This window comes from Ursus americanus, chromosome 10, assembly GCF_024610735.1.
Source record: "Ursus americanus isolate L20-20 chromosome 10, mUrsAme1.1.p, whole genome shotgun sequence".
NCBI classification, from domain to species: Eukaryota; Metazoa; Chordata; class Mammalia; order Carnivora; family Ursidae; genus Ursus; species Ursus americanus.
The window spans coordinates 74,452,568-74,477,241 of NC_142136.1; the positions used below are offsets into that span (position 1 = coordinate 74,452,568).

General features: G+C 39.0%; 2 protein-coding genes across 7 annotated transcripts in view; one reads left to right on the forward strand and one right to left on the reverse strand.

The window, feature by feature from the left end:
- Window positions 1-13,196, forward strand: part of SACS (sacsin molecular chaperone) — a 90,621-nt gene extending 77,425 nt beyond the window's left edge. For all 3 annotated transcript variants that reach the window (XM_087865236.1, XM_087865237.1, XM_045797097.2), the window contains one exon: window positions 306-13,196. In XM_087865236.1, coding sequence (XP_087721362.1) covers window positions 306-11,863 — 11,558 coding nt within the window. In that variant the 3' untranslated portion in view covers window positions 11,864-13,196. The remainder of the gene's footprint in view (window positions 1-305) is intronic.
- Window positions 13,197-16,217: 3,021 nt separating this feature from the next.
- SGCG (sarcoglycan gamma) overlaps window positions 16,218-24,674 on the reverse strand; it is a 137,078-nt gene continuing 128,621 nt past the window's right edge. For all 4 annotated transcript variants that reach the window (XM_087865238.1, XM_045797099.2, XM_045797102.2 and 1 more), the window contains 2 exons: window positions 20,395-20,518; window positions 16,218-18,186 (listed from right to left, as the gene is read on the reverse strand). In XM_087865238.1, the coding sequence (XP_087721364.1) occupies window positions 18,013-18,186; window positions 20,395-20,518 (298 nt within the window). In that variant the 3' untranslated portion in view covers window positions 16,218-18,012. The remainder of the gene's footprint in view (window positions 18,187-20,394; window positions 20,519-24,674) is intronic.

Sequence of the window (24,674 nt, forward strand, 5' to 3'; positions counted from 1 at the left end):
TAGAACATCATAGGATAATTTTTAAAAATATACGCAAATGCATTTTATATATTTATTTAAAATAAGCACTTTCCAAAGAGAACTATTTCTCCCATAAGTCGTTGTAAATATAAGTGTATATGTAGATTCTCTATCATTACATAAAAATTATTTTAGCCCAGGTATGCTGAATGTTTGCATTTCTATAGTGTACTTAAATCTTCTAAAAATGGCTTCGTAGTACTATCTAATCTGCAAGAATAGAAAGCTAAATAAGTTACAGTAGAGTTATATGTATTTGTAACATTTCTGTATATGATTTACAGGAAGACCATGTACTCAGCTGCAGCTTCTAAATCCAGAACGATTTGCACGTCTTATCAAAGAAGTAATGAATACATTCTGGCCTGGCAGAGAGTTGATTGTTCAGTGGTATCCATTTGATGAAGACAAAAATCACCCATCTGTTTCATGGCTTAAAATGGTTTGGAAGAATCTCTATATACATTTTTCAGAGGATTTGACTTTATTTGATGAGATGCCACTTATCCCCAGAACTACACTAGAAGAAGGTCAGACGTGTGTGGAACTCATTAGACTCAGGATTCCATCATTAGTCATTTTAGATGATGAATCTGAAGCACAGCTTCCTGAATTTTTAGCAGACATTGTACAAAAACTTGGAGGGATTGTCCTTAAAAAATTAGATGCCTCCATACAGCATCCACTTATTAAAAAATACATTCACTCACCATTACCGAGTGCTGTTCTACAGATAATGGAGAAGATGCCTTTGCAGAAATTGTGTAATCAGATAGCTTCGCTACTTCCCACACACAAAGATGCCCTGAGGAAGTTTTTAGCTAGTTTAACTGATAGCAGTGAAAAAGAGAAAAGAATAATTCAGGAATTGCCAATATTCAAGCGAATTAACCATTTATCCGATCAGGGAATTTCCTCTTACACAAAACTAAAAGGTTGTAAGGTCTTGCACCATACTGCCAAACTTCCACCAGATCTGCGACTCTCTATTTCAGTAATAGACAGTAGTGACGAAGCAACTATTCGCTTGGCAAACATGTTGAAAATAGAGAAGTTAAAGAGCACTAATTGCTTGAAGCTCATTTTAAAAGATATTGAAAATGCATTTTATTCACACGATGAGGTAACACAGCTTATGTTATGGACCCTTGAGAATCTGTCCTCTCTTAAAAATGAGAATCCGAATGTGCTTGATTGGTTAATGCCATTAAAATTCATTCAGATTTCACAGGAACAGATGGTGTCAGCCACTGAACTCTTTGATCCTGATATAGAAATACTAAAGGATCTCTTTTACAGTGAAGAGGAAACTTGCTTCCCACCTTCAGTTTTTACCTCACCAGATATTCTTCACTCTTTAAGACAAATTGGTCTAAAAAATGAAGCCAGTCTCAAAGAGAATGATGTTGTGCAAGTAGCAAAAAAAATTGAAGCCTTACAGGTCAGTTCTTGTCCAAATCAAGATCTTCTTCTAAAGAAAGCCAAAACACTGTTACTGGTTTTAAACAAGAATCATACGCTGTTGCAGTCGTCTGAAGGAAAGATGACCCTGAAGAAAATAAAATGGGTTCCAGCTTGCAAGGAAAGGCCACCAAACTATCCAGGCTCTTTAGTCTGGAAGGGAGATGTATGTAACCTTTGTGCCCCGCCAGATATGTGCGATGGAGCCCACGCGATTCTGGTTGGCTCGTCACTTCCCCTTGTTGAGAGTGTCCATGTTAACTTGGAGAAAGCTTTAGGGATCTTCACCAAACCTAGCATCAGTGCTGTCTTAAAACACTTTAAAATTGTTGTTGATTGGTATACTTCAAAAACCTTTAGTGATGAAGACTACTATCAATTTCAACATATTTTGCTTGAAATTTATGGATTCATGCATGATCATTTAAATGAAGGGAAGGATGCTTTCAGAGCCTTGAAATTTCCATGGGTTTGGACTGGCAAAAAATTTTGTCCCCTTGCCCAAGCTGTGATAAAACCATTCCATGATCTTGACCTTCAGCCTTATTTGCATAGTGTGCCTAAAACCATGGCAAAATTCCACCAACTCTTTAAAGTATGTGGTTCAATAGAGGAGTTGACATCAGATCATATTTCCATGGTCATTCAGAAGGTGTATCTCAAAAGTGACCAAGATCTCAGTGATCAAGAAAGTAAAGAAAATCTTCACCTTATGTTGAATATCATCAGATGGCTTTATAGCAATCAGATTCCAGCAAGCCCCAACACGCCTGTTCCTATATATCATAGCAAAAATCCTTCTAAACTTATCATGAAGCCAATTCATGAATGCTGTTACTGCGACATCAAAGTTGATGACCTCAATGACTTACTGGAAGATTCAGTGGAACCAATCATTCTGGTGCATGAGGACATACCCATGAAAACTGCAGAATGGCTGAAAGTTCCATGCCTTAGCACAAGACTGATCAATCCTGAAAACATGGGATTTGAGCAGTCAGGGCAGAGGGAACCACTTACTGTAAGAATTAAAAATATTCTGGAAGAATACCCTTCAGTGTCAGATATTTTTAAAGAACTACTTCAAAATGCGGATGATGCAAATGCAACAGAATGCAGTTTCATGATTGATATGCGAAGAAATATGGACATTCGAGAGAATCTGCTGGACCCCGGCATGGCGGCTTGCCATGGACCAGCTCTGTGGTCATTCAATAATTCTCAGTTCTCAGATTCAGATTTTGTGAACATCACTAGGCTAGGAGAATCTTTAAAGAGGGAAGAGGTTGATAAAGTTGGAAAATTTGGTCTTGGATTTAATTCCGTGTACCATATCACCGACATTCCCATCATCATGAGTCGAGAATTTATGATAATGTTCGATCCAAACATAAACCATATCAGTAAACACATTAAAGACAAATCTAATCCTGGGATCAAAATTAATTGGAGTAAACAACAGAAAAGACTAAGGAAATTTCCTAATCAGTTTAAACCATTTATAGATGTTTTTGGCTGTCAGTTACCTTTGACTGTAGAAGCACCTTACAGCTACAATGGAACTCTTTTCCGACTGTCCTTTAGAACTCAACAGGAAGCAAAAGTGAGTGAAGTTAGTAGTACCTGCTATAATACAGCAGATATTTACTCTCTTGTGGATGAATTTAGTCTCTGTGGACACCGGCTTATCATTTTCACTCAGAGTGTGAACTCAATGTATTTGAAGTACTTGAAAATTGAGGAAACCAATCCTAGCTTGGCACAAGATACGGTAGTAATTAAAAAAAAACCCTGCTCTTCCAAAGCACTGAGCGCACCTGTCTTAAGTGTTTTAAAAGAAGCTGCTAGGCTCATGAAGACTTGCAGCAGTAGTAATAAAAAGCTTCCTGCTGATGCTCCAAAGTCATCTTGCATTCTTCAGATCACAGTTGAAGAATTTCACCACGTGTTCAGAAGGATTGCTGATTTACAGTCGCCACTCTTCAGAGGTCCAGATGACGACCTAACTGCTCTCTTTGAGATGGCTAAGTCTGGCCAATTGAAAAAGCCATCAGATGAGCTGCCACAAAAAACAGTAGAGTGTACCACGTGGCTGATATGTACCTGCATGGATACAGGAGAGGCTCTAAAGTTTTCCCTGAATGAAAGTGGGCGAAGACTAGGGCTGGTTCCTTGTGGGGCAGTGGGAGTTCTGCTGTCTGAAATCCAGGACCAGAAGTGGGCTGTGAAACCACATGGTGGAGAAGTATTTTGCTACTTACCCTTACGAATCAAAACAGGATTGCCAGTTCACATCAATGGGTGTTTTGCTGTTACTTCAAATAGAAAAGAAATCTGGAAGACAGACACAAAAGGACGATGGAACACCACCTTCATGAGGCACGTTATTGTGAAAGCTTACTTGGAGGCACTCAGTGTCCTGCGTGACCTGGCCACTAATGGGGAGCTAATGGATTATACTTACTACTCTGTATGGCCTGATCCTGAGTTAGTTCATGATGATTTTTCTGTAATTTGCCAAGGATTTTATGAAGATATAGCTCATGGAAAAGGGAAAGAATTGACCAGAGTCTTCTCTGATGGATCCACATGGGTTTCCATGAAGAATGTGAGGTTTCTAGATGACTCTATACTTAAAAGAAAAGATGTTGGTCCAGCAGCGTTCAAGATATTTTTGAAATACCTCAAGAAGACTGGGTCAAAAAACCTTTGTGCTGTTGAACTTCCTTCTTCAGTGAAATCAGGGTTTGAAGAAGCTGGCTGCAAACAGATACTGCTTGAAAATACATTTTCAGAGAAGCAGTTTTTTTCGGAAGTGTTTTTCCCAAATATTCAAGAAATTGAAGCAGAACTCAGAGATCCTTTAATGAATTTTGTTCTAAATGAAAAAATTGATGAATTCTCAGGAATTCTTCGTGTTACTCCATGTATTCCATGCTCTTTGGAGGGGCATCCTTTGGTTTTACCATCGAGATTAATCCACCCTGAAGGACGAGTTGCAAAGTTATTTGATACTAAAGATGGACGGTTTCCTTATGGTTCCACTCAGGATTATCTTAATCCTATTATTTTGATTAAGCTGGTTCAGTTAGGCATGGCAAAAGATGACATTTTATGGGATGACATGCTGGAACGGGCACAGTCCGTGGCTGAAATTAATAAAAGTGATCATGCTGCTGCTTGTCTAAGAAGTAGTATCCTGTTAAGTCTCATCGACGAAAAACTGAAAATAAGGGATCCTCGAGCAAAGGATTTTGCCACAAAATATCAAACAATCCCTTTCCTTCCATTTCTCACAAAGCCAGCAGGATTTTCTTTGGACTGGAAGGGGAACAGTTTTAAGCCTGAAACCATGTTTGCAGCAACTGACCTTTATACAGCTGAGCATCAAGATATAGTTTGTCTCTTGCAACCAATTCTGAATGAAAACTCACATTCCTTCAGAGGTTGTGGTTCCGTGTCATTGGCTGTTAAGGAGTTTTTGGGGCTACTAAGGAAGCCAACAGTTGATCTGGTTGTGAACCAATTGAAAGAAGTTGCAAAATCAGTGGATGATGGAATTACATTGTACCAGGAGAACATCACCAATGCCTGCTACAAATACCTTCATGAAGCAATGATGCAAAATGAAATCATTAAGATATCAATTGTTGAAAAGTTAAAACCCTTTAGCTTCATTCTAGTGGAGAATGCCTATGTTGATTCAGAGAAAGTTTCTTTTCATTTGAATTTTGAAGCGGCACCATATCTTTATCAACTGCCTAATAAGTACAAAAATAATTTCCGTGAACTTTTTGAAAGTGTGGGTGTGAGGCAGTCATTTACTGTTGAAGATTTTGCCCTTGTTTTGGAATCTATTGATCAAGAGAAGGGAACAAAGCAAATAACAGAAGAGAATTTCCAGCTTTGCCGGCGAATAATTAGTGAAGGAATATGGAGTCTCATTAGAGAAAAGAAACAAGAGTTTTGTGAGAAAAATTATGGCAAGATATTGCTGCCAGATACTAATCTTAAGCTTCTCCCTGCTAAATCTTTATGCTACAACGACTGTCCCTGGATAAAAGTGAAGGACACCACTGTAAAATACTGTCATGCCGACATACCCAGGGAAGTAGCTGTAAAACTAGGAGCAGTCCCAAAGCGGCATAAAGCCTTAGAGCGGTATGCATCCAACATCTGTTTTACCACACTTGGCACGGAATTTGGGCAGAAAGAAAAACTGACCAGCAGAATTAAGAGTATCCTTAATGCCTATCCTTCAGAAAAGGAAATGTTGAAGGAACTCCTTCAAAATGCTGATGATGCAAAGGCCACAGAAATCTGTTTTGTGTTTGATCCTAGACAGCATCCAGTCGATAGGATATTTGATGATAAGTGGGCCCCACTGCAAGGGCCGGCACTTTGTGTGTACAACAACCAACCTTTTACAGAAGATGATGTTAGAGGAATTCAGAATCTTGGAAAAGGCACCAAAGAAGGAAATCCTTGTAAAACTGGACAGTATGGGATAGGATTCAATTCTGTGTATCATATTACAGACTGCCCTTCTTTTATTTCTGGCAATGACATCCTGTGTATTTTTGATCCTCATGCCAGATATGCACCAGGAGCCACATCCGTTAGTCCCGGACGCATGTTTAGAGATTTGGATGCAGATTTTCGGACACAGTTCTCAGATGTTCTGGATCTTTATCTGGGAACCCACTTTAAATTGGATAATTGCACAATGTTTAGATTTCCTCTTCGTAATGCAGAAATGGCAAAGGTTTCAGAAATTTCTTCAGTTCCATCATCAGATAGAATGGTCCAGAATCTTTTGGACAAACTGCGGTCAGATGGGGCAGAACTTTTAATGTTTCTTAACCACATGGAAAAGATTTCTATTTGTGAAATAGATAAAGGTACTGGAGCTCTGAACGTGCTGTATTCTGTAAAGGGCAAAATCACTGACGGGGACAGATTGAAAAGGAAGCAATTTCATGCATCTGTCATCGATAGTGTTACTAAAAAGAGACAGCTCAAAGACATACCAGTTCAACAGATAACCTATACTATGGATACTGAAGACTCTGAAGGAAATCTTACCACATGGCTCATTTGTAATAGGTCAGGTTTTTCAAGTATGGAGAAAGTGTCTAAGAGTGTTATATCGGCTCACAAGAACCAAGATATCACTCTGTTTCCACGTGGCGGAGTAGCTGCTTGCATTACTCACAACTATAAAAAACCCCACAGGGCCTTCTGTTTCTTGCCCCTCTCTTTAGAGACAGGATTACCGTTTCATGTGAATGGCCACTTTGCTCTAGATTCAGCCAGGAGAAATCTGTGGCGGGATGATAATGGAGTTGGTGTTCGCAGTGACTGGAATAACAGTTTAATGACAGCATTAATAGCGCCTGCATATGTGGAATTACTAATCCAGCTGAAAAAGCGCTATTTCCCTGGTTCTGACCCAACGTTATCAGTTTTACAGAACACGCCTATTCATGTTGTAAAAGATACTTTAAAGAAATTTTTATCATTTTTCCCAGTTAACAGGCTTGACCTACAACCAGATTTATATTGTCTAGTGAAAGCGCTTTACAGTTGTATTCATGAAGACATGAAACGTCTTCTCCCCGTTGTACGGGCTCCAAATATTGATGGCTCTGATTTACACTCTGCAGTTATAATTACTTGGATTAATATGTCTACTTCAAATAAAACCAGACCGTTTTTTGACAACTTACTGCAGGATGAATTACAACACCTTAAAAATGCAGATTATAACATCACGACCCGCAAGACGGTAGCGGAGAATGTCTACAGACTGAAACACCTACTTTTAGAAATTGGTTTCAACTTGGTGTATAACTGTGATGAGACTGCTAATCTATACCACTGTCTTATAGACGCGGATATTCCTGTCAGTTATGTCACTCCTGTTGATGTGAGGGCTTTTTTAATGACCTTTTCTTCTCCTGACACGAACTGCCACATTGGGAAGCTGCCTTGTCGTCTCCAGCAGACCAACCTGAAGCTTTTTCATAGTTTAAAACTTTTAGTGGATTATTGTTTTAAGGACGCTGAAGAAAATGAGATTGAAATGGAGGGACTGCCCCTTCTCATTACACTGGACAGTGTTTTGCAAACTTTTGATGCGAAACGACCCAAGTTTCTGACAACATACCACGAATTGATTCCATCCCGCAAAGACTTGTTCATGAATACGCTATATTTGAAATACAGTAATATTTTATTGAACTGTAAGGTGGCAAAAGTGTTCGACATTTCCAGCTTTGCAGATTTGTTATCCTCTGTGTTGCCTCGTGAGTATAAAACCAAAAATTGTACAAAGTGGAAGGATAATTTTGCAAGTGAGTCTTGGCTTAAGAATGCATGGCATTTCATCAGCGAGTCTGTAAATGTGAAAGAAGATCAAGAAGAAACACAACCAACCTTTGACGTTGTTGTTGATACCCTAAAAGACTGGGCCTTGCTTCCAGGAACGAAGTTTACCGTTTCAGCTAACCAGCTTGTAGTTCCTGAAGGTGACGTTCTGCTTCCTTTGAGTCTCATGCACATTGCAGTTTTTCCAAATGCGCAAAGTGATAAAGTTTTTCATGCTCTCATGAAAGCTGGCTGTATTCAACTTGCTTTGAACAAAATCTGCTCCAAAGACAGTGCATTTGTTCCTCTGTTGTCATGTCACACAGCAAACATAGAGAGCCCCACAAGCATTTTAAAGGCTGTACATTATATGGTTCAAACTTCAACATTTAGAACTGAAAAATTAGTAGAAAATGACTTTGAAGCACTTTTGATGTATTTCAACTGCAATTTGAGTCACTTGATGTCCCAAGATGACATAAAAATTTTGAAGTCCCTTCCATGCTACAAATCCATCAGTGGTCGTTACATGAGCATTGCAAAATTTGGAACATGCTATGTACTCACAAAAAGTATCCCTTCAGCTGAAGTGGAAAAATGGACACAATCTTCATCGTCTGCATTTCTTGAAGAAAAAATACACCTAAAAGAATTATATGAGATGCTTGGCTGTGTACCTGTGGATGATCTTGAGGTATACTTGAAACACCTTTTACCAAAAATTGAAAATCTCTCATATGATGCAAAATTAGAGCACTTGATCTATCTGAAGAATAGATTATCAAGTATTGAGGAACTGTCAGAAATCAAGGAACAACTTTTTGAAAAACTGGAAAGTTTATTGATAATCTATGATGCTAACAGTCGACTGAAGCAAGCAAAGCATTTCTATGATAGAACAGTGAGAGTTTTTGAAGTTATGCTTCCCGAAAAATTGTTTATTCCTAAAGACTTCTTTAAAAAATTGGAACAACTTATAAAGCCCAAAAATCAAGCCACGTTTATGACCTCGTGGGTGGAATTCTTACGAAACATTGGACTGAAATATATACTTTCTCAGCAGCAGTTGCTGCAGTTTGCTAAGGAAATCAGTGTGAGAGCTAATACGGAAAACTGGTCCAAGGAAGCATTGCAAAATACAGTTGATATCCTGCTCCATCATATATTCCAAGAACGAATGGATTTGTTATCTGGAAATTTTCTGAAAGAACTTTCCTTAATACCATTCTTGTGTCCTGAGCGGGCCCCTGCTGAATTCATTAGGTTTCATCCTCAATACCAAGAGGTCAATGGAACACTTCCTCTCATAAAGTTCAATGGAGCACAGGTAAACCCCAAATTCAAGCAGTGTGATGTGCTCCAGCTCCTTTGGACATCCTGCCCTATTCTTCCAGAGAAAGCCACACCCTTGAGTATCAGAGAACAAGAAGGTAGTGAGCTTGGTCCACAAGAACAACTTGAACAAGTTTTAAGTATGCTTAATGTGAACCTGGATCCTCCTCTTGATAAGGTCATTAATAACTGCAGAAACATATGCAACATAACTACTTTGGATGAAGAGATGGTAAAAACTAGAGCAAAGGTCTTGAGGAGCATATACGAATTTCTCAGTGCAGAAAAAAGGGAGTTTCGGTTTCAACTGCGGGGGGTTGCTTTTGTGATGGTAGAAGATGGTTGGAAACTCCTAAAGCCCGAGGAGGTAGTGATAAATCTAGAATATGAATCTGATTTTAAACCTTACTTGTACAAGCTACCTTTAGAACTGGGCACATTTCACCAGTTGTTCAAACATCTAGGTACCGAAGATATTATTTCAACCAAGCAATATGTTGAAGTGTTGAGCCGCATATTCAAAAATTCTGAAGGAAAACAGTTAGATCCTAATGAAATGCGCACAGTTAAGAGAGTAGTTTCTGGCTTGTTCAGGAGTCTGCAGAATGATTCAGTCAAGGTGAGGGGTGATCTGGAGAATGTACGAGACCTCGCACTTTACCTTCCAAGCCAGGATGGCAGACTGGTGAAGTCGAGCATCTTAGTGTTTGATGACGCACCGCATTACAAAAGTAGAATCCAGGGGAATATTGGTGTGCAGATGCTGGTTGACCTTAGCCAGTGCTACTTAGGGAAGGACCATGGCTTTCACACTAAATTGATAATGCTCTTTCCTCAAAAACTTAGACCCCGTTTGCTGAGCAGCATACTTGAAGAACAGTTAGATGAAGAGACTCCCAAAGTTTGTCAGTTTGGAGCGTTGTGTTCTCTTCAGGGCAGATTACAGTTACTCTTGTCTTCTGAACAGTTCATCACGGGACTGATTAGAATTATGAAGCATGAAAACGATAATGCTTTCCTGGCCAATGAAGAAAAAGCCATAAGACTTTGCAAAGCCCTAAGAGAAGGACTGAAAGTGTCCTGCTTTGAAAAGCTTCAAACAACATTAAGAGTTAAAGGTTTTAATCCTATTCCCCACAGTAGAAGTGAAACTTTTGCTTTTCTGAAGAGATTTGGTAATGCAGTCATTCTGCTGTACATACAGCACTCAGACAGTAAGGACATTAACTTCTTGTTAGCGTTGGCAATGACGCTGAAGTCAGCAACGGACAATCTGATTTCTGACACCTCGTATTTAATTGCAATGCTGGGATGCAATGATATTTACAGGATCAGTGAGAAGCTTGACAGTTTAGGGGTAAAGTATGACTCTTCAGAACCATCAAAACTTGAACTTCCAATGCCCGGCACCCCAATACCTGCCGAAATCCATTATACACTGCTTATGGATCCAATGAACGTTTTTTACCCGGGAGAGTACGTTGGGTACCTTGTTGATGCTGAAGGTGGTGATATCTATGGGTCGTACCAGCCAACATACACATACGCAATTATTGTACAAGAAGTTGAAAGAGAAGATGCTGATAATTCTAGTTTCCTGGGAAAGATATATCAGATTGATATTGGCTATAGTGAATATAAAATAGTTAGCTCTCTCGATCTGTATAAGTTTTCAAGGCCCGAGGAAAGCTCTCAGAGCAGAGACAGTGCCCCTTCTACGCCCACCAGCCCTACTGAGTTCCTAGCCCCTGGTCTACGAAGCATCCCTCCTCTTTTCTCCGGTAGAGAGAGCCAGAAGACCTCCTCTTCAAAACATCCTTCCCCAAAAAAGCTCAAGGTGAATTCTTTACCAGAAATCTTAAAAGAAGTGACATCAGTGGTGGAGCAAGCTTGGAAGCTCCCAGAATCTGAAAGAAAAAAGATTATTAGGCGGTTGTATTTGAAATGGCACCCTGACAAAAATCCAGAGAATCACGACATTGCTAATGAAGTGTTTAAACATTTGCAGAATGAAATCAACAGACTAGAGAAACAGGCTTTTCTGGATCAAAATGCAGACAGAGCCTCAAGGCGGACATTTTCAACCTCAGCATCCCGGTTTCAGTCAGAGAAGTACTCATTTCAGAGATTTTATACTTCATGGAATCAAGAAGCGACAAGCCATAAATCTGAAAGGCAACAACAAAATAAAGAAAAGAGCACACCTGCAGCTGGCCAGCCTTACTCTCAGAGGTTCTTCGTTCCCCCCACTTTCAAGTCAGTTGGTAATCCAGTTGAAGCACGGAGATGGTTAAGACAAGCTAGAGCCAATTTTTCGGCTGCCAGGAATGACCTTCACAAAAATGCCAATGAGTGGGTGTGCTTTAAGTGTCACCTCTCTACCAAATTAGCTCTGATCGCCGCTGACTATGCTGTGAGAGGGAAGTCCGATAAGGATGTCAAGCCCACTGCACTTGCACAAAAAATAGAGGAGTACAGTCAGCAACTCGAAGGACTGACAAATGACGTCCACACGTTGGAGGCTTATGGTGTGGACAGTTTGAAAACAAGATACCCTGATTTGCTTCCTTTCCCACAGATCCCAAATGACAGGTTCACTTCTGAAGTTGCTATGAGGGTGATGGAATGTACTGCCTGTATCATCATAAAACTTGAAAATTTTATACAACAAAAAGTGTGAAGGTATTTAAAAACACAGAGCTAGAGCTTGACTGTGTCGTAGCACAAATCTGAATTGCTGTACTTCCTTATGCTTCGTTGCCAGTTCTTTAAGAATTGTAAAGCACATTGCAGATCGCTGGGAAGAACTCCGGAGTTGTTAGCATGAAAATCAGTGGAGGACCTTGACGGAATCTAAAAGAGCACCACTTTGAAGATGGTGAGCTGCAGAATTGCTCGATGTCTTTGAATGGCTAGGGTGGCACATACTGAACTGCACTTTAAGTAACCAAAGCTTAGTGGTTTGTTAGATAAGAATCTGTTTATGTCTGCATCAGGATGGAGTTACTTTTCTGTTTTTGACTTGGTGTTTTTGAAGGAGCTAATGAAACACTGGACATATCATTGGTTTTAACAAGTGAGGGGAATTAAGTCTTTGGCGTTGACCACTTCTTTAATTGGATCCTCTTTTGGATGCATTATTATCAGCTGGATCTGATTATGAATTTGTTGCAATTTTACATCTTAAATACTCAGTACATTTAAAAAATGGTACAGTATTTTAATCCTGAATATTACTTGATTAAGAGTATGCAGATAGTACTTAGGGTGCACTGAGTGCACTTTACATCCTTATTTTAAATGGTTTTTTACACGTTATGTTTACAGGCTTCCTATTTCATGAAGGTAACATATGGAAAACTCAAAATGGTGGCAGTTCTTATCACCAGATGTTAATATTGCGCCCAAGAACTGCTTACCAAAACAACGTTTATCAACGGTTAGAACTTTTGCTTTCTGTTTGTTTGTATATATTTTCCACAAATATCATAATTTATATAGCGTGATTGAACAGGATGCAATCTTTCGTTGTCTAAAGGTGCTGCACTTAAAAAAAAATCTCTTCTTTCAACATGGCACTTAGTGTAGTTTTTTGGATTTTACTTTGAAAACATTAAAAAAAAAGTGTAAAATCATTGTGACAATATCCAGTAGTTTATAAAAGAGGAATTGTCAGCTTGCATTTTCCCCATGAATGATTCAGAACTGACATTTGATTTTTATCCTGTTTGAGTACCCTACTATACTGTACTTACTTTGGCATATTTTTTTTTTTTGCAGAATATAAACAAAAGGTAATGATAATTAGTTTATATAAGTGTGCTGGCTGTAAATGATGCTAAATATAATATTTTATGCAATTAAGGGCTTATGGAACATATTAAAACTTTTTTACTTTTATGGTAATAAGGAATGTTTGTGCCTCGACTATTGTATTGCTTCTGGATGTGAAGCTATGTAATTATTTCTGCTATTATATTAAGTGCCATACTTTTAATAAAGCAAATGTACATATCAAATTATTGTAACTGGTATTTCCTGAAAATCAAACTTAGTATCTTCCTATATAACATTTATATGTGTGTATTTATTGACAATATTTAGGATAGAATTTTTTTATTATATTTTATACTTGAATTTTAGTACTTTTTTTATGATTGAATATAAAGTACTTGATATATACTGGGTTTATTAGGTGTTCATTGGTTTAGTTAAGAGTTGTATTTTCCCTTTTTAGGGAATAAGCTTAGCTGATATATGTGGTACGCGCGCACACACACACACAAACACACACATACACAGATGGTGTGTGCATTTGGATGTAGACACATTAAATATTATGGTTCTTCCATAGGCAGAGGCTGAATTGATATTAACCTTGCCTCAGGAGGGGGCTGCATGTCTGGGGCTGATTTAAGCTTGAGCCCTAACAAAAAATGTTCATCTTTATACCTGAGGCACAGGTCTTCAAAACTAGGCAGATCAGGGTGAAGAGTTTTCTGTTCTGGGGCTTACCAAATTTTGGGTCTTCAGCTTTCTGGGATGTCTTAAGAAGTGCTTGCCACTTTGAAACTCAGATTCAGCACTTGGAATATATTTTATTGTTTTTTGATACTAAAATTTACCCAGAAAACCTTGTCTGGCCATTGTGCTAGTTGATCTAGTTGGAGTTGTGTTTCTTTTTCTCCCCCCATACTTAAAAAAAGAAAGGTTTACAATCCCTTATATACAAGCATTCCCATCTGGGTTGGTAGCACTCTTAAACACATTCATATTTCTGCCGTGAAACCTATGAATACTCGCCCTAACTCTAATACACAGGCTGATAAATACCTCACCCAAATTCTGGTCAGATCTCGCCACCAGTAGTTTGTAGCAGACATATTTGGAAAGTGTTCCTATTTTTGGAGCTTTTTAGATTTTGAAATTCAGGGTAAGGAATTTTTGATGTGAACTAATTTTTGAATTTTATTATTTTATGCTTACCCACCATTTCGCTTTTCTTATTAAAAGGAAAGTGGACACTTAGCCTGTGTCTGGAGTTCCTGGGTAGCCCACAGTCTACAAATATTTGGAACAGGCTTTCCTGCACTGGGGAGCAGGTGCTGTGCTGCCAGATGAGCAAGGTCTAAAAGCATCCCCCACGGGCTGGCGGGACTGTCACAGCATCCTTAAGGAAGCTCAGGGACAACCTGTGCAGCCCGGATAGTCTGAATAGCAGCGGCGGGGAATGAGACTCTTGATCTCCGGGTTGTGAGTTCGAGCCTCACACTGGGCATAGAGATTACTTAATAAAATCTTAAGTATAAAAAATATAAATGAATGAATAAAATGAAAAGCAGTGGGGAGTTGGGGGTGGTGGTGCGGAGAGCCTGAGGACGACATTGGCACAAAGTTCAAGTAGTGTTTAATAAAATAAGGAGCAGTTGTTCACGGGTGTGACGGTCTGACGTGCGGGTGTGTGGGGTTCTCTTCCCTTGGGGCCGGTCAACATCCTCTGTACTTCACGTGTTCCGTAGCTCTCAAGGATAAAATGTGTAGTGCTGGTAGAAAAGAGCAATTATAGACGATTTTAATTAGTCCTGTATTAATCAGGGTTCTCCCAGGGAAACAGATCCAGGAGGAGACGTCCAGATACAGACACACGGAGAGATCTGTTTCCCGGAAGTGACCGGTGGCTGCGGGGTGGGCAAGCGTGTGACCCAGCGGGCGTGTGATCCACGCTCCACACCCTCGGCCGGGCTGGAGCTGCAGACTGCCCGTGGAGTGTCCTCGTGCTTTGGCTCCCAAAGGCTTTTTCTGTTACCTTGTTTGAACAAATATGGCTTAAAGCAGTGCCATTCATTCATTTGAAAACCGCCCCCAGCACCGAGTGCAGGTGTCTGTCAGGTGCTGGGGACATGAAGGTGCGCACTCCATCCTGGAAGTGGAGCTGCGCTGTCTGTTCAGTTAAAGATGGGTTTTGGCTTAGCGGTGCCCTTAGATCCTCTTGTTTCGCCTGCAGGTTTACACCAGATACAAAAGCTTATTTGGTTTTGAAACAACATTGAATCTGAAATGGCATTTTAAATATGGCAAACTTCTAAAGCTGAGTAGGAATTGATGTTTTAAATCAGGGAAGGAAGGGACAGAAAACTAGATAGACACCAACTAACAGCCTTGGTGTGAGGGGCTCTGCCTTTCAGAACAGCTTCTGCTCTCCTTCCCTTATACCCAAAGCGGTGGAGATTGACCTGGTGGGTGGATTTGGGGGAAGGACCCGAACATGTGTAGCTCACCCCTTCCTTTTACTTTGAATTTGGCTGCCTTCAGAACAGGTGCACCTGTCCACCCTCTTCCACGTGGTGAGCTTGGAGAGTCAGGCGCCCACAGTTCTCCCTGGAACGGGAGAGGTTCCTATGATAGTCAGGTCTTAGTGGAATCCATTTTGCTGCAAATCAAACTTTTTTTACTATTAAAGCTGACATTTTGATCTTCATCTTTCTTTCTTTTTTTTTTAAGATTTTTATTTATTTATTTGACAGAGACAGGCAGTGAGAGAGGGAACACAAGCAAGGGGAGTGGGAGAGGAAGAAGCAGTCTCCTAGCGGAGAAGCCTGATGTGGGGCTCGATCCCAGAACGCTGGGATCATGCCCTGAGCCGAAGGCAGACGCTTAACCACTGCGCCACCCAGGCGCCCCTGATCTTCATCTTTCTGACTTGTGCCTACTCAGCTGGTTTGGAAATTGAAAAAGAAATAAGGGCTATTTTTTTGAGGTCACTCAAATATCAATACTCAATAGTCTACAACCAGTTAGTGTACATAGCTTATTAGGTATATTCATAGTCATGACCTTAGACTTTTAATGAAAATTTAAATTGCATAATGTGTTTAAAAAGACAGATTTATGTATTACATTTTATAATACAGCCTATCTAAAAGTTTTGATACTAACCAAGGATAAATTCCTAATCACTCTAGAGAATGCAGCTATCTACAACAACTTCTTTCATGACGATTCCAAATAGCAAAGGAGCCAAAAAAAAAAAAAAATCTAATTTACATCTTTTATTTAAAGGGTTCTATCCTCCATAATTTCTCCTTGATTCTTTTTCTTGACCTTGTGTCAATCGAGCTTAGACATTTGTTTTGTACAAACACGGAACAAGAGAGTAAACATGACAGAACGAAGGCAGCACTACTTACTAGGACAGTAGGAATGCTATAGTAAGACAGCCGACATTAGCTTAAGAAATCAGGACTTAACTAAATGGAAAAGGTGAATACCAATTTATTACCTAAAAATACCCACCCCCTGTGAAACTTTAGCTGCATTATATTTAGAGTCGAGTTTGCTCTTAACTGCCCGGGGCACACCTAATTTTTATTTTGTAATTTCAAGTGTTGATGTACATAGCAGTTTGAAAATCCAGGATTTGCTATAAGCGGGCTATGCTGTTAAATGAACATCTTGTTAAAACAGCATGAGAAATCAAGAGTTCACTCTTCTCTCAGTTCTGAGACAGCAGAAAATGAATCTGAACTCGTGTTTACAGTTATAAATCCTATAAATAGAAAGTTGCAATGCTGTTGGTCCTACCACAACTTGTGCTACGTGGAGATCCTAATTATAACAACTGGTAAAACACAAAATGAAACCAAAGCAAACCCACCAGTCTGTGACGACTGGCATTTTACAAAGTGAGTGAGTGGCTTACACAAGACTAGCCTATTTTCATAGGTTCAGTGTGTCCTATTTGACTTACATAGCAACACATACAACCAACGGGTACTAGACCTACTTTCAAAAATGAAGAGACTCTGATTCTATGAAGTAACATCCGGTCTGTTACTGACATGTAAGAGGTAAACACAGTAATGAGTCCCACCACCTACTAGCTGTTTGATCCTAGTGGACTTTGGTTTCTTCACTTGTCAAAGAGTATCATCCCATCTCCACAATTCTCACGTAGGTTGGGGTTTGGATAGAATGAGACAACACACCAGAGATTTTCAAAGTGAAAACAGCTGTTCACATGTAGGGTCACATTTCAGTTTAATTTCATTAGCTACTGCATGACCTTCTGACTTGTCCTAGCTGAACCTTTTTTTAATTACCAGTTAACTTGGAGGAAAATATTACCTCAAAGCACCGTTGTGGGGATTAAAGGAAGGAAGACAAACTGAAGTTTGTGAAAAATGTAGGTTGATTTTTATTGCTTATGACTATGTATAAAGAAAACATGATTAATTTTGTATAATTTATTCCTTTGACTACATATTGAAAATCAGATCAACCCAAGTCCCCTCAAAACCTGATTTCTTGTGAAACAGGACACACTTTGCATTAAAATGAGAGAACCTGTGGGTTTGAGTGATATAGTGGGAACACCACATAGAACTTTGGGGGCATTTTAGTATCGACCAAAGCTACTTTTATGGGGAGTTAGATATTCACAGTTGAAGAGCATAAATTAATTCCACACAGCAATTCAATATTTCGTTGTAGATCGATTATCCACAAGAAAGAAAAAGAGAAGTCACAATGGCTTTGATGAAAATAAACCTAGTGGAACAAAGACTTTTTTTTCTTTTTCTTTTTCTTTTCCTTTTCTTTTCTTTTTTTTTTTTTTTGCTATTGCTAGACTTTTATGTCTAAAATGTGCACACCATTCTGAGATCATGTATTTTCATCAGAACACCTTCACTGGTACATTTTTGAGTTCCTTTTGAAAGTGTGCCCTCCTACTTCCCACCCACTGTCAAGTTGCTTGGTGTGAAGGCTTGAGGTTGGCATCTGTAAAGCTCACTGAAATGAGGCAGGTGCTCCGTGGAAGATGCAGGGGGTTTAGAGACAGATGTGGCTGTTTTCGTGGCACGTGGTACCCGCGCCGGCCACGGACAGGTAAAGCTTCCCATCTGGACACACACAGATTTCATAGAGTCTTTGTGAGCTGCCAGCAGCACCCCGAGTCCCCTGAACCAACTTGGGTAAACACACAGTTTCAGCATCAAGCACAAGCTGTTTGGGAGAAAAGGAGAGGTGAAGTGGTAAAGGAGAATGACTATGATAGCGTGAAACTCATATCTCAAAATGCTCCAAACAGATTAGTTTCTTCTCTGCATAGAAAATGAAATAGGCACCTGACTTGACTTAAGACATTATCAGAGTCTTTTAAAGCCTATTTCTTTTCTTTTCTTTTTTTTCCCATTCAGGCAGGGGCTTAATAATTCCTCCTCCAAATTAAAGAGAAGCCTTTTTTTTTTAAAACCCATTATGCTAGTTGAGCTAGGAAGATTTATGATGCTATACTAAAAATACCTTCAGAATTATCTGAAAAAAATGTTCTTTTAATTCACATTTATCTTGTGACCTATTTTGACTTTATGCTAAATCACGTTCTTTACCCCATTAGGATAAAGTAGAAGCCACAGAAATAAGTTCATCTTAATAATTTCTACCTGTGAATGTTGGAATTTCTGTTGATTTTGTTTCCCTATAAGAGGCAATTAACTTCATTCTATTAGCTACCAACCATTTCCCTAACTTCTAAAATATTCTAAAATATTCCCTAACTTCTAAAATATTCTAAAAATCCCTAACTCAGCTGCCTTCTCTTAGATGTGGAAACGCAGTAGACACACAGACCAAAGCCAACTAAAATTAAACGAAAGCTACTGGGGTTTTTGTTCCTGTGACAGTTTAGTTACACTGAGATGTAAATAGATGGCCATTAATTGAGGTTTGGAAATCTTTTTGGGAACGAAGAACTGTCCCACTGAGTAGCCCAATCTTACCCACGCCAGGGTCCTCACTTATTAGAAGGAATTAAAGCATGTCATGGGCGGGCAAAATGTTTTTCCTTGCAAACAAGTTGGACTCTTCCTTTATTTTCTGCACTCTCACCCACGAACTCCACTTTTTTCATAACCTGGTGTTTGCAGTCTGTAACCCCTCTCGGGAAGCTGACCACTGCATGGGAAGCAGTGGGTGGAACAGTATTAGAAGTTACCTTGTGGTCTGGGATACTGTCAGAGTAAAAGAAATGAAATGTGTATTGCTTTTTTTTTTTTAACACAGAACCTACTTAAGCTGTTGTCCAGTGCTTTGGGTCTGTGGCCACCTGGTTTTCCCTAATGTGCTTTAGCTTTTCCTTGTTGGTTTCTCTGCTCTCCTTTCTTATGGTTAATCAGTGAATTTGTTTTCTAGTTGTTATTTTTTTCTTGCTCTTCTAGCAAACTCTAAGACCCTGGCAGTCCACATACCCCTTCCCTGCTTGCGTTCGTTTATCTTTATGGGAATGTATCTTGTGGGAGGCCAGCTATCCCCTCACTTTGAACTAGCTCCCAGTAATAAGGGATATCAACTTATGAGTCAGGCTATGTGCTATTAAAAAAATGGTGCCTTATTTGTGGAAATAAGTGAGACTATTTCAAAATTAAAATTAGTATATTTTTCCAAGGTAATACATTTTAAGTATGTTGTGACATTATAATTTAGTAATGAGGTTCCAAAATCCTTGACTTCCGTTTTTGCATTTACCTGCTCTTGGCATCATAACTTTTCAAGTTACAACTTGAAGGAGCTTCACTGGATATCTTTTATATTCCACTAGCAGCCTGCCATTGGACGGGTCCTGTCCACACTCATGAGCTGCCTCTCATGGTCCCCATTTGCTGCCTCAACCACACCTTTCTCTTAATATCAAATTAATATGATAATTTCAAAATCTTGCCACTCATAGTACCACACTACTATCTCATGGCTCTGTGACATAGTTAAGGAAATAGTACTTTCCCTGTTTGACAAATGAGAAGATAGTCCAGGTCTGGGGAGGCCTGTCAACTTTTCTGAATTCAAACAGGTAATTCATGAATTGGTCTAGTACTAGAACAATCAATGTTGAGTAGCGAGTGCTCTACCGCCGCATTATGACTTTGGCTTATATCAGTGATGTTTTATTTCTGGACTTGAATTTCAAGATTTTATCCTTATTGTGGTTGACTTTTCAAGCTCTTAATTTTCATATTTAATTTTCATTTAAACAATTTGATGTGAGCAAGCATAGCACTCAAGGCAACAACTGATCATGGTTGTCATTTACAGGTAACTCCCAGTGACCGCCATATTGAGAGAAGTTGGATCGGTAGGTAATGGCAGAAATGATGGTCTCTGACCACTCTGAAAGTTATCAGGATGTACAACAGGAGCTTCATACACCAAACTCACCATTCCATCACTACTTTGGAAAATGATATCCATTTGAGAAAGAGCCTCGATTTTCCCAGCATGAGCTTTAATATGGACACCCTTTGGAGCATCCATGCTTAGACTCCGTGTGGGGGATTCTAATCTGAAATGAGGGAAAGAAACAACAAAAAATAGTATTAAAAAAAAAAAAAGCCGCCACAGGAATCCTTCATTGAATGGCTTTGCATAGAAAATACAATTAATAAAGTATGTAGTATCATGATGTTATTTTTTTATTATTATGTTATGTTAGTCACCATACAGTACATCATTAGTTTTTGATGAAGTGTTCCATGATTCATTGTTTGCACATAACATCCAGTGCTCCATGCAATACGTGCCCTCCTTACTACCCATCACTGGGCTAGCCCATCCCTCCACCCCCTCCCCTCTAAAACCCTCAGTTTGTTTCCAGGAGTCCATAGTCTCTTGTGGTTCATTTCCCCCTCTGTTTACTCCCCCCTCCTTTGTTTTTCCCTTCCTTCTCCTAACAATCTCCCTGCTATTCCTTAATGTTCCACAAATGAGTGAAAACATATGATAATTGTTTTTCTCTGCTTGACTTATTTCACTTAGCATAATCTTTTTTTAATAATATTTTTTATTATATTATGTTATTCACCATACAGTACATCCCTAGTTTTTGATGTAAAGTTCCATGATTCATTACTTGCGTATAACACCCAGTGCACCATGCAATACGTGCCCTCCTTAATACCCATCACTGGCTTATCCCATTCCCCCACTCCCTCCCCTCTGAAGCCCTCAGTTTGTTTCCCAGAGTCCACAGTCTCTCATGGTTCATTCCCCCTTCTGTTTACCCCCCCTTCATTCTTCCCTTCCTTCTCCTACCGATCTTCCTACTTCTTATGTTCCATAAATGAGTGAAACCATATGATAATTGTCTTTCTCTGCTTGACTTATTTCATTTAGCATAATCTCTTCCAGTCCCATCCATGTTGATGCAAATGTTGAGTAATCATTCTTTCTGATGGCTGAATAATATTCCATTGTATATATGGACCACATCTTTTTTATCCATTCGTCTGTTGAAGGGCATCTAGGCTCCTTCCACAGTTTGGCTATTGTGGACATTGCTGCTATGAACATTGGGGTATATACGGCCCTTCTTTTTAATACATCTGTATCTTTGGGGTAAATACCCAGTAGTGCAATTGCTAAGTCATAGGGTAGCTCTATTTTTAATTTTTTAATGAACCTCCGTCCTGCTTTCCAAAGTGGCTGTACCAACTCGCATTCCCACCAACAGTGTAAGAGGGTTCTCCTTTCTCCACATCCTCTCCAACACTTGCTGTTTCTTGCCTTGTCGATTTTTGCCATTCTAAGTGGCATAAGGTGGTATTTCAATGTGGTTTTGATTTGAATTTCCCTGTTGGCTAATGATGTTGAACATTTTTTCATGTGTCTGTTAGCCATTTATATGTCTTCTTTGGAGAAGTGTCTGTTCATATCTTCTGCCCATTTTTTTATTTGATTATTTGTTTCTTGGGTATTGAGTTTGAGAAGTTCTTTATAGATCTTGGATACCAGACTTTTATCTGTAGTGTCATTTGCAAATATCTTCTCCCATTCCGTGGGCTGCCTCTTAGTTTTTTTGACTGTTTCCTTGGCTGTGCAGAAGCTTTTTATCTTGATGAAGTCCCAAAAGTTCATTTTTGCTTTTGTTTCCCTTGCCTTTGGAGACGTGTCATGAAAGAAGTTGCTGTGGCTGATGTTGAAGAAGTTACAGCCTATGCTCTCCTCTAGGATGTTGATGGATTCCTGTCTCACATCAAGGTCTTTCATCCATTTGGAGTTTATCTTTGTGTACGGTGTGAGAGAGTGGTCAAGCAGACTGAGATCTCTCATGATGTTATTCTCGAATGCTAATATAGTGTACATTCTTTATTGATAAATCCAGAAATAATGTGCAGTAAAGAAATTAACTTCCCACCAGTAAGTGTCTACAAAATTAGTATCCTCTAAAAACAGATAAAAACATTACACAGCTCTACCCCCACATAGTAGTTTCAGATGGCAGGGTTAAACACTGTATATCACACCAGAAGAAAATGCTATTTGTGAATAACTTTGTAAAACTATCTTTTTAGTGAAAACACAAACCCGTCTGGGAAAAAGACAAACTTAAGGGTAACATGTTCATTTGCTGCCTGTTCGTAAAGTAGAATGTAAGCTTAGCCTTTAGGTTTTGTTTGCAGGCTTGTTTTGTTTTGTTTTTTTAGGAGGATTACAGGGCAGATGTGAAGATGTCTTTTGGGAAAATACTGACCTGGTAGGGTTGAGAGACAGAATGGAGACTGGCCTCAGGTGGCTTTGTTTTTGTATAATTTATCAGAATCTCCTTGTGACTAAGTCAAACAAGAGAACCAAGAGTATACGAACCAGAGAAATTCTATTTGCTTCTGCCTGAAAAATACTAAATTTCCACCAGGTGGCACAACATGATCACTTGAAAGATTTTTCAGCTACTCTAACCCAACCCAGCCCAATGCAACCCAACCCGACAGTCTGAAAGGCTGATGTGATTGAAATGTTTAAAGATCAATGAGAAGTGGAACAGGATACAAAATGGTCTATAATCCTCCCACGGTAGGGTACGATTAGAGTAGATAGATATGGGCAGGAAAGAGAAAGGGGAGTGGCTCTAGAGGAAAGAAGTATGTGGGTCATTAATTTGCATTTGAACTGACAATATTTATTTGGTAGATGTTTAGCTCAGAGGAATTGCTGCCTTTAATTGGAAAGTTTTTGTCTACCACTATTTGTTGTAGAAAACGAAGTTTCATTTTCTTAAGTACAGATCAATATGAAAATTTGACGTGTTACACATTTTGAGGGAAATTTATATTTACTTTGAGTACAAGGAAACAGAGACATTCATAGAATTTATTGGTCAAATTATGTTAAGCTTAGGTTATGGGGAAACACTCAGATATACCTAGATGATTTGGTCTGCTGATTGCCCATTTTGCTGTTTGATGTCTGCTAGTCGTCTACATTTTTCCTGTCTAGATTGATAGGAAAAAAAGGGGGGTTTGATAGGGGAAGGAAAGGAAGGGAGGATGACATGTAAGGAACTTGCAGAGGTCTGGTCCATTTCAGGCAATCCATTTGTGATTTTGAAGATCCTAAGGAAGGCGAGTTGTTTCAAAGATCATTCATCAAACAACAAAATGACCTCAATAGGACCAATTACTCGTTAACCATATTACAATATGGTGCTTCTGGAATAGCAAGTTTCCTCCCCTTTGCATCATTTACAGCCTTGAAGATGAAATGTGTCAGTTCAGCACAAGTTAGGACACATTTTACCAAAAAAGGCTGTGATTAGAATGCTCTGAAGTATATATTTCCATGAACACACTGAACAGCAGTCAGATACAAAACAACTCAATTTTTTTCTTTTGTTACATTTTAGTTTGCTAGTTAGATATCCACCCCTTTCTTCAAATATGTGAGTATGTAAATATTTACATACGTGACTTATAGGAGGAACAAAAGATTTTGAACACTGACCCAGAAATATACCAGATAAATAAGCTGTGTGTGTGTTTGCCCATATTCACTTTTGAATTTAGAGAATATAACTTGTCAAGCATGTATGATTGTAATATTTATTGCTTATGTCATGTTAGTGCCATTCAAACAAAGGGGAAAAGTTACTGAAATTTATGGAAAATGTTTTGATTTTAAGCTCTTTCAGGCTTATAGTAAGCCTAAATTTTGTAAATAGGTTGAGAGACCGGGAAGCGTAAATACAAATCTACAAGAAAAGCTGGCTTAGAGATAGCACTGGTCAAATCATGCAAGGACTAGATTATGTCCACTGTTAGGCCATGCTGACCACTAGACTATGTTAACTGTGTTGGTCTTTAATCTAAAAGTGTGGGGAGTAATGTATTTATTCACTTAACTCTTATTTATTAAGTCCCTATTATGTGCTCGCCTAGATTTGTAGAAAAACAGTAGCAAACAAGGCAGATGACCTTCCTGCCTTTAGGAATCTAACATTCAAGCAGCTTAAAGGATGTAAGCACAGGAATGACAAGGTTCCATTTTTGCTTTAAAAATATCACTCTATAAAGACCAGTCAAGACAGATGAACAGATGCAGAGCTCTGCCCTCAGCCACCAATTACATATAAATGCTGAATAAAATACAATCAAAAACATTAAAACACATACTAGGCATAAAACAAAAACAAAAACAGAAAAACAAAGGGCATTTTCATAGTGTCA